The sequence below is a fragment of the Lampris incognitus genome, chromosome 1, assembly GCF_029633865.1.
Source record: "Lampris incognitus isolate fLamInc1 chromosome 1, fLamInc1.hap2, whole genome shotgun sequence".
In the NCBI taxonomy this organism is placed as follows: Eukaryota; Metazoa; Chordata; class Actinopteri; order Lampriformes; family Lampridae; genus Lampris; species Lampris incognitus.
The window spans coordinates 34200076-34210405 of NC_079211.1; the positions used below are offsets into that span (position 1 = coordinate 34200076).

Below are 10330 nucleotides of genomic sequence, written 5' to 3' on the forward strand. Positions count from 1 at the left end.
CCCCCAGGTGAAACTCCTCACTGTCAGGTGAAAAGAAGTGGCTGGCAACTCCATATGTATCGGAAGAGGCATGTGGTAGTCTGCAGCCCTCCCCAGATCAGCAGAGAGGGTGGAGCAGCAACGGGGTAGTATAATTAGCCAAGTAAAATTGGGGAAAAAGGAGAAAAATTAAAATAAAAAAAGACATCAAACAGAGCATGTCATTCAAACAGTTGTTATGATTGTTACAAGTCACAGCAGTGGACTTCTTCCCCCACAGATCCCCCCTGCCCTATCGACGGGACTGTCTGTTGCACCACACGAGTTATGGAAAAGGCATGGTGGTCTTTTTTTTTTTGTGAGCCAGAAACCCTCAAACACATAAACCTCCAGTTGTGAACACCGTTCTTTCATGCTCATTAAAATTGTCCCCACAGGTTCACATTGAATTACAAACAAGCCTTTCTTAAGGTCTAGTCTGCCAGGTACACAATGACTTTATAAGCCGGTAGCCTAGTGTGACCTGGCTGCAGTCAAAGAGACGGCTTAAGAGTGTGACGGATTTAAAGGGTGTGTCCCAGGTTGAGGTGGGGGGGGGGGTTTAATGACATAACCACTCACCAGTTCGGGAACAACTCTCACTCTAATCTATAATCCCTGCTATTATTAGCGACCTCTGGTCCCGCAGAAGCCACTTCCCTGCTCTGGGACACAGACACAAGATGTTCACCAATCAGCCTTCATGCACATTAACACTGAGAGGGACCAATCATGCAAACATGTGGTCAGAGACAGCAGAAGCACATGGACACAGACACACACATACTGCAATATTGAGATGCTTTGCATGACATTGAGACCTTTTTATTTACCATGGGACTTTGGCAGTATCTTGCTGTGTTTGGTGTATGTGCTGCAGAAGCAGCTGCTACAATAGCAGAAAATGTACATACACTGCAGCAGAAACACCCTGATGCACCAGCCGTAGTTCTGGGGCACTTCAATCGCTGTAATCTGGACAGTACATTGCCTGGCTACCGTCAGTCAGTGTGTGAAAAACCAGACAAGGAAGGATCTAGATAAATTTTATGTAAAAGTTAAAATGGCTTATGAATCCAGAATCAGACCTCCTCTCAAAAACTCTGATTGTAATGTTGTGTGTTTTAATTCCAGTTTTCAAAATAAAACTAAGGAGTAGTGAGCCAGGGGAGAGCCTAAAGCATGCTTTGACTGGACTGACTGGGAAACGTTTCATAATAGTTCTCTAGATGAAACCACCACTGTAATTAGTGACTATATTAATTTTTGCGTACAGCTGATTAAGTCTTCCAAAAGGATAAAGAGCTAACCAAATAATTAATTGTGTGTGACTAAAGATATCAAAAAGAATATCAACACCAGGAAAATAGCATTTAAAAATATAGACTTTGTCAAACTCCAACAGTTGGAAAATGAGTTAAAGAAGAAACTCAGGGAGGCCGAACAGGTGCACAGACAGAATCTGGACCCCAGAACACTCTGGGACACTATGAAGAAGATGACGGGAATGTCATCTTCGAAAAAACCTATTGTGACAGAATGAACTTGCGTTTGCACATCATCTAAATAATTTCTTCCCTGAAAAATGTGCAGATCTATTTAAGACTCTTACACTGACTAGTGCAGATATGGTTATCATTACTGTGGATGAAGTTGGGTGCATCTTCCAATTAACCAACTCAGGGAAAGCCCTTGGCCCTGCCTCAAGCAGTGCTCTTGTTTTTTTTTTACTCCTGTCTGGCAACCCATCTTTCAACTCTCCGTCAACACTCATCATTCCACTAGCTTGGAAGACATCTCACATTAAACCTCTCCCAAAAAAAAAAATGTCTTAAAGAGCACAATGATTCTTGCCCAACAGCAAATTTGTTATGAAATCACTGGAAAAGATTACGGTCCAACATCTAGACAAAGCAATAGGTATCACACAGGATCCTTTTCAATTTGCCTACAAGCAAGGTCGCAGCATGGAAGATGCAGTTGTCATGCTTTTGCATCTCATTTCCAAACACCTCATCAAGCCTAAAACATATGCCAGAGCTCTTTTCCTGGACTTTTCATCTGTATTCAATACAATTCTGCCTGATTTACTCTTGTCCATGAAGATTCAGTCACAGTTGAATCCAAAACTTACTTACTGGTACAACTCTTTCCTTACAAACAAAATACAGCTAGCTAAGGTAAATTATGCACTTTCGGGACTAATGTTGGAGCCTCTCAAGGCTACATTAGCCCACCTGTGTTGCTCACATTGCACACTGCAGAATGCACCACCCATGTGCCCAACCAGTTTCTTTTAAAACACTCTGGTGATTCCCCCTTACTATCTCTACTGACTGACAGCGATGACCCCAGACTGAACCACTGTACCAGTGTAATGTTGACCTGCTAATTGAATGTGTGATAAAAAAATCCTCTTATTATCAACACTAATAAAACAGAGGAAATTATTTTTGGCCTTTCTCCTGATTGACAGCTGCCTCCAGTGACAAATCACAACGTAGAAATTAAACAAGTCCCTTCATACAAATATCCAGGTGTTATGATAGATGCCACCTTATCATGGGCTTCTCATATAAAATTTATTTGTAAGAAGATACAGTAGCGCATTTACTTCCTTCGTAGACACAGATCTTTTAGATCCAGTAGCCAGATTATTTTTCTGTTTTTTTAAATCAGTCATTCAGAGTGTCATACTGCAATAGTACGGCCTGGTTCAGAAGCCTATCTATGAAACTTAAAACTAAACTATACAATCAAATCCAAATCTGTGCAAATATTATTAGCCAACATGTTGCATACTCCTTTCAAGCAACTCGCAACAACAGCAGGTCAGTATCTCCTCTGACCTCTTGCATATATGAAACAGAGAATACCAACTTCTGGTCTCTAACAGGCAATTTAGAGTCCCTCTATTGAAACACAATAGGCTGAAGAATTCTTTCACACATCAGTCTTTCCTGTTGCTAAACCAAAATCAGTATGCTGCTGAGATCCGAATCTACTACTACTTTCGGCTGCTCCCATTAGGGGTCGCCACAGCGGATCATCCGTTTCCATTTCTTCCTGTCTTCTGCGTCTTCCTCTGTCACACCAGCCACCTGCATGTCTTCCCTCACCACATCCATAAACCTCCTCTTTGGCCTTCCTCTTCTCCTCTTCCCTGGCAGCTCCATATTCAGCATCCTTCTCCCAATATACTCAGCATCTCTCCTCCACACATGTCCAAGCCATCTCAATCTTGCCTCTCTTGCTTTGTCTCCAAACCGTCCAACCTGAGCGGTCCCTCTAATATAATCTTTCCTAATCCTGTCCTTCTTCATTACTCCCAGTGAAAATCTTAGCATCTTCAACTCTGCCACCTCCAGCTCCGCCTCCTGTCTTTTCGTCAGTGCCACTGTCTCCAAACCATATAACATAGCTGGTCTCACAACCATCTTGTAAACTTTCCCTTTAACTCTTGCTGGTACCCTTCTGTCGCAAATCACTCCTGACACACTTCTCCACCCACTCCAACCTGCCTGCACTCTCTTTTTCACCTCTCTACTGCACTCCCCGTTACTTTGGACAGTTGACCCCAAGTATTTAAACTCAGATGTCTTTGTCACCTCCACTCCTTGCATCCTGACCATTCCACTGTCCTCTCTCTCATTCACGCATAGGTATTCCGTCTTGCTCCTACTGACTTTCATTCCTCTTCTCTCTAGTGCATACCTCCACCTCTCCAGGCTCTCCTCAACCTGCACCCTACTCTCGCTACAGATCACAATGTCATCCGCGAACATCATCGTCCATGGAGACTCCTGCCTGATCTTGTCCGTCAACCTGTCCATCACCATTGCAAACATTGCTGAGATCCGAATATAGATGATATAATGTGATATGTTTGATTGTCATGACTGTTTGACGTGTTTTGTATGTCTATGATAAGTGTCTTGTGCGTAACCGTATATTTAATCTGTGTGTAAATCTCTTGAACAGAACTGCCCAAGGATGCAAAATGAATTTCAGTGTAAATTGACAATAAATTTGTATTGTATCACATAGTATCATATTTGGGAACACACACATGCACACAAACTTGTATTTGCATGTGCAGCTACACACAAACACACACATACAGGGAATCCCGACGGAGGAGTTGCAAAGCCCGGCACAACCCAGATTACAAAACAGTCAACCTTTACCTGGCATCTATTTTTCCTGTTAAAATGTGTTTTACCAGAGAGCCTGCCATGTGTACCTAGCTCACATGCAGTGCTGGGAAAGAAAAGTAGGTCTTTAGTGTTTGTTCGTGTGTGCGTGCGTGTGTGGAGGGGAAGGGGGGGCAACCGCAGTGAACCCTTACAGCCCTGGTGAAATAGAGGTGCTTGGTGACATTCTAAATACATGTTTTAAGTCCTATAATGAGCACAATGCAAAACAGCCTTAAAGTCCTAGTTTGCCAAATGACATAAAACCAAAGGAAAGGAACCCAGAACAGTCATAAGACAAAATATGGGGTCATGATGACATGATAGCAACTTTGCAATCGGTGCTCTTGTGACAAGCATAATTTGGGATCAACACAGGTGAACTTTTGCCTGTTAAATCCTATCAATGTCACAGACGTCTCACCTCTGGCAGTTGATTTCAGAGGCTTCATGGCAGGACAAGCCCCACACATCATTGATGGACAAACTGGATGCTTTGTAGGCTTTCCATGCCAGTGGAGAGAGCCAGTGCAGAGTCATGAAGGAGAATAGGCCAGCATTATCGACTGGGTGCTGGTGCCTGGAACGGAAAAAAGAGAGAGGGAGAGAAAGAGAGGAAGAGGTGAGATACCTAAAAAATGCAGACACGCATAGAAGTGCCATATTGGGGGAGACACAGGGGTGGTGGTGGGGGAGGCAGGCCTCTTTGCGTGGCTGAGTTGATGAAAGGTGAATCATGCCGACGATGTTTGAACAGCAATTTGCACGCCCTTCACAGAAATCGGAGGCAGCAGTGAAAAAAGCAGAAGCTGTGGGGCAGTTTATCAGTCAGTATGTGTTCAAACACAGAGCTGTCTGCTGCAGGGGGATAAGTTCCCCTCCCTTATCATGGTCTCCTGCTGCTCACTAACAGTCAGGACATTAGAGAGGCTGCAAACACGACTAATGTGGTCTCTTTTGTGCGCGTGTGTGTCTGTTTGTTTGTCAGCCTGCCTGCCAAAAAAACTATTTTTTTCAAGATTTTTTTTTTGTATTTTACCTCTATTAGACAGTGCAGTGAAGAGGTAGACAGGAAATGAGGGACAGAGGGGTATGATGTGCAACAAAGGTCACTGGCTGGAATCGAACAGGCGATGTTGCAATCATGTGGTATAAGCTGTAACCATTCAGTTACGGAGGTGCCCCCCCAGTTTGTTGCTCCATTAAACTGACAGTCTGACTGGTTGGTTAGCTGGCTGTCAGTGAAACTGCCCCAATTAACCAAACTAACTTACAGGTGGCATTATTATAATGTTTACTTGTGTGTTATCCTGAAGGGCTTCAGTAGCTGCAGGCTGTGCCGGTAACGGCCTCTTCTCTTTTGTCCTCTACCCACTTCTGTTTCTGTCTCCTCTTCATCTGGCTCCAATGGTGATTGTGGGGAGGAGAGGGACAAACCCTCCACCCGGCCAGCTGCTTCCAGGGCATCAGGAAACATGGCTGCCTTCCTAAGGAAAGCACAACATGACAGTGTTGAGAACAAAGTTTATGAAGTGTCACAAGAGCAGCCCTTCATATTTATGATTTTTTTTTCTTTTTTGGGGGATTTTCTCCCCAATTGTATCCGGCCAATTACCCCACTCTTCCGAGCTGTCCCGGTCGCTGCTCCACCCCCTCTACCGATCCAAGGAGGGCTGCAGACTACCACATGCTTCCTCCGATACATGTGGAGTCGCCAGCAGCTTCCTTTCACCTGACAGTAAGGAGTTTCACCAGGGGGACGTAGCGCGTGGGAGTACTGCACTATTCCCCCCAGTTCCCCCTCCCCCCTGAACAGGTGCCCCGACCGACCAGAGGAGGCGCTGGTGCGGCGATCAGAACACATACCCACATCTGCCGTCCCACCCACAGACACGGCCAGTTGTGTCTGCAGGGACTCCCGACCAAGCCAGAGGCAACACGGGGATTCAAACCGGGATCCCCGTGTTGGTAGGCAACAGAATAGACTGCTACACTACCCGGACACCATTTATGAACAATTTTTATTCACTCTTAATCATTCCTGTAATGTTTGAGAGGCATGCATGTTCCATGCAGCATGCCCCCCCCGCCTTTCTCTGCAATGCTTTAAAAGGAGAATCAGTTCATCAATGGTAAGCAGTCCCAGACATGACTCGTCTAGCTGATCTTCTCAGTGAGAATGAGAGGAGACATAGTAAAAATGTGTGATCCCCATGCACTTTCTTCTGGGAGTCCCATTAAGAGACACCTCCCATTTTAGCTGAGTAGAAGTTTGACTTGAGAATTCACCTTGCACAGAGGTTAGAGCCCCTGCTCCGACATACTATTTCAGTGCTTATCCGTTTAAAGACAGTGTACTGGCGGCTGGCTCGTAGGCTTTCAGAGGGAGCCAACATTTGAGCTGCCTGTGCGTTCTCACACTGTCACCGATCCCCTCTATGGCAAAGCCCCACGACAAGGTCAACCAGACGGATTGCAGATTGACAGTTCTGATAATGTGGTCAGTGACGCGTCGTAATTCAGACAGCCCAGTGCGGAAGGAGACAGAATAATCTAACATAACAGAATACATATCGTATTCTGTTTTGAAACACATTGCAGAAAGGGGTCTATGTGACAACTTGGCTGCTAAAGGAGACTGAAATCAGTAGCAGATAGAGAAGATACATAAAGAGCCTTGCTGTGTTTTCTTCTTCAACTCACTCTGCCTTTATCGTGTGAAGTTTGTCACGAGGCTGTGAACCTTGGCTGCAAACCTTTCACTGCTGTCTTCAGCAAGAGGCTAACTGTGATCCCCAAAACTTCGTAATCCTACATTCCGCAGGCCAAACCAAACAAATCTAGAAGCCGGGGTCTCTGGCATGAGCCTGCCAGGCCAACTTTGGATTGTTTGAATACACTGCCTAAACAGGTAGAGTAGGTCACTCTGTGAACTGTTGTGGGTCCACCATCCTAAGAAAATATTTACTTAACAAGTGATGAAATGACTGAGAACTGGAGCAAGGAAATTGGGACTAAGTGTCGAGCCTGTTAATAAGTTTAGCTATTACTAATGGAGGAACAACGTGCCCCAAAAACACAGACTTATACACATGAACAAAATAAATATTCATTGGTTTTGTATTCCCTTAAAATCTGCATGGCTGCTGGTTGAATATTTAAGTTTCCCTAGGAAACAAACAAACAAACAAAATAAACAAAAAAAGTAAATACATTAATAGTCAAACCCAATCCCTAGAATTAAAACTGTTTGAATAGGCCATTCAGCATGGACTATGTGACATTTGTTGATGCTTTCTCGATCATTATTTCCATTTGACAGACCACAAACATTTCTGATCATTGAGAGGAACACACATTGGGAACAGCGTTTTTCTTTTTAAGGAAATCACTTTCAGCACGTTTTCCATATTACCATAACTAGAACTACTGGCTAAATTATCTTGATTCCCTTGTACCACAGTCTTCAATGCATGATCATCCTCATTACAATAATCATTCACAGTTTAGGCAGCAGAAGCCTACTACTGGCGACAAAGTAACATTTTTATGCCTTAATTTGTTTATTTGCTAATTCAGAATGCACTTACATTCAAGTGGACGCCTGCTCTGCTCGGCTCTAGTTCGGCTCGTGTCACCTTTGCAGTTTTTGAACTTCTTCAACCCTGGGAGAGAGGGGACGCAATTAAGTGTGACACCAGTTCCTCTCTTTAAAGTCTGCCATTACAACGCCTACAGCATGTGCTTCTTTATGTTGACACCTTCCCTAAAAGCAGGGCAGAGCATTGCGGCGGCGCTCAGTTGGAAACACAAGCAGGCAACATGGGGAAACCTCGGGTCCTCACGTGTATTGGCTGCGTGAAGGGGGGACTCCTCCGGCAGTACCCGGAGTGGGTGTGTGAACTCCCGGTGGCCACTGGACGTCTGGCCGGCTCCGCCGACTGCGGCTTCCGCTTGCACAGTCGTCGTCGTGCAGCGACAACGTAAACAGAGACGACAGAGGCGCGCAGCGCCAAGTCTCGGTCAGGGCCCGGTAAGGTTTCTGCTGGGGCTGTGTTTGGCAGCACGCGCAAGAGAACGTAAACACGGGCTTACCACGACTTCCATTGCTCTTTATAGTCAGTTTAGGTGCCAGGGCGAAGGATGCGCTTTTCACGTTGCACAGGGCTCCTCCCATGTACCTTGATCGTGTAATCGTGTCCGTCCACGTGGGTTTAAACGAGTTCGTCTGTCATCTGTGGTGGCGAATAAACTTTGGTCAAGCAGCGCTCTTCCGCCGCCGTCATTCGTCCATGGCGTGAGGAAGAAAGAGAAGGACACTGATACAAAAGTGTTGGGTGTTTTTGGTGTCCTGTCTTTATCAAGCTTTGCTTGACAGGCCGTGGGTGGGTGTAGCGTCTCAACACCCCGGCTGGGCTGTGTTGACTGCGTCTGACAGGAATGTGGGCAAGCCTGACAGGCGAGCAGCTTCTTGCAGATCGGCAGTCAGCCCTCTCTTGTGTTTGGCGTGACTTTAAACCTGTCATTACTTTAAAATGTTCAGAGGTTTTAACATCGCAAGCTTACATGAACAGCTTCAACCCAATAGGTCAAAGCAGGGAGGTCGATTAAAAGCCGATGATGTGTACTGCAGTGCGTTGGGTCGACCACGGGAGAACATGACAAAAGCAAGCGATAAAAGTTGGGGATTCAACAGCAGCACCTCTCTCGCTCTCTCTGCCGAATAGCACACACAGCAGTTTATTGAAGTTAGTGTAGAGGAGCTCAAAACCACTACATTAGAATATATGGACCTATTAGAAAAATCTGAACTGGAGGGAAAGCCCGGATACTGCCCAAAAAAAGTTTAAATATAATGATATAAATTATAATAACTTTATCTATTCAGCACTTTTCTAAAACATTGTTGCAAAGCGCTTTATGTTGTGAATTATGTAGATTGGGAAAAGTTGCTTAACACCGAGTAGTGAAGCATGATATAATTTGGAGCTCTATCTGCCCAAATTAGAGAATACAGTCCCACCAAGAAATACTGTCCCACCTCTACACTGGGCTACACTGACCCCTATTGATGCAGTAAACTGGTGCTGCAAGAATTGCTGTTTCTACTTGTGTAAGCCACAGTCCTTAATAATTACTTTTGTTTGCAAAGTTGTCAAACTCCATATTAGTACTCAGTATACCAAAATATCTACATCTACCTATATCCCCATCATTCAGATTTAATCTGAATGAAATCCTTGAGGCTGCATAGCGTCCAGAGTAAGCAGGAATTGTACCTGGTGTTAGGTTTTACAAGATTTCAAGAAGACAAACCGTTTTTCTGTAACGTGGAAAAGATTAGGCTCAGGAATCAGCTATTGAGCGTTATTTATGGATCATGTCAGCCTGCAGGCTTATCAAGTGTCTCATGGAGCTTAAGCTTTTAGTTGTAAGCATGTACACGAAAGGGATATGTGCCTACTACAGCTCAAATAGAATAATTCATTAGTCACAATGGGAATTCCACAGCTATTGATATACACATAGGGTATACATATTACAGGAAAATTCCACCTTCAGGCCTAAATATTGATGAAAGCTAATTTGGCAAACACTTTTTTTATTAAGCGTTTTCCGGTAGTGAGGTTTTTTAGCATGGGGAGCTCCAGGTAGTTTTAGTGCTCTGCTCTGCTTGAGCTGATTTCCATGCACCACACGACTGGATTATTATGAGAAACCAATTCAGTGATATCCAGAGAATTGTCAACAACCATAAACAATAAATTTAACATTTGTGCGCAGCTCTTGGAATCCCCCGCTTTACTTCGCTTAATCTCATTGAGCCACACCACATGACTGGATTGTCAAGAGAAACTAATTTAGCGATATCCAGAGAATAATGAGTGACCATAAATGACAAATTTAACATCCCCTGCTCTAATTCTCTCACATTTCCCGTATCCAGTAGTTATAAGCCTTCCTCTTGACTCAAAGGAAGGGGCCAAAGAGGCCAAAGCCGCAATTGACTCCGGCTGATGTCAAGCGGGAGTTCATTGATTTAGCCTCAAGGTATTCCCCCACCAGCCACCAGCCAGCCATCTGATCAACAGCTGGAAAATATGGGCCGTCAACGAGGG

The 10330-nt window shown here is 44.5% G+C and overlaps 1 protein-coding gene across 1 annotated transcript in view; it reads right to left on the reverse strand.

Annotated features, from left to right (window-relative positions):
• Positions 1-8227, reverse strand: part of wu:fb13g09 (ATP-binding cassette sub-family C member 5) — a 56192-nt gene extending 47965 nt beyond the window's left edge. Inside the window, exons 1-4 of the mRNA XM_056283653.1 lie at positions 8057-8227; positions 7802-7876; positions 5510-5698; positions 4636-4791 (exon numbers count right to left, since the gene is read on the reverse strand). Of these exons, the coding sequence (XP_056139628.1) occupies positions 4636-4791; positions 5510-5698; positions 7802-7803 (347 nt within the window). The 5' untranslated portion in view covers positions 7804-7876; positions 8057-8227. The remainder of the gene's footprint in view (positions 1-4635; positions 4792-5509; positions 5699-7801; positions 7877-8056) is intronic.
• Positions 8228-10330: the final 2103 nt, after the last annotated feature.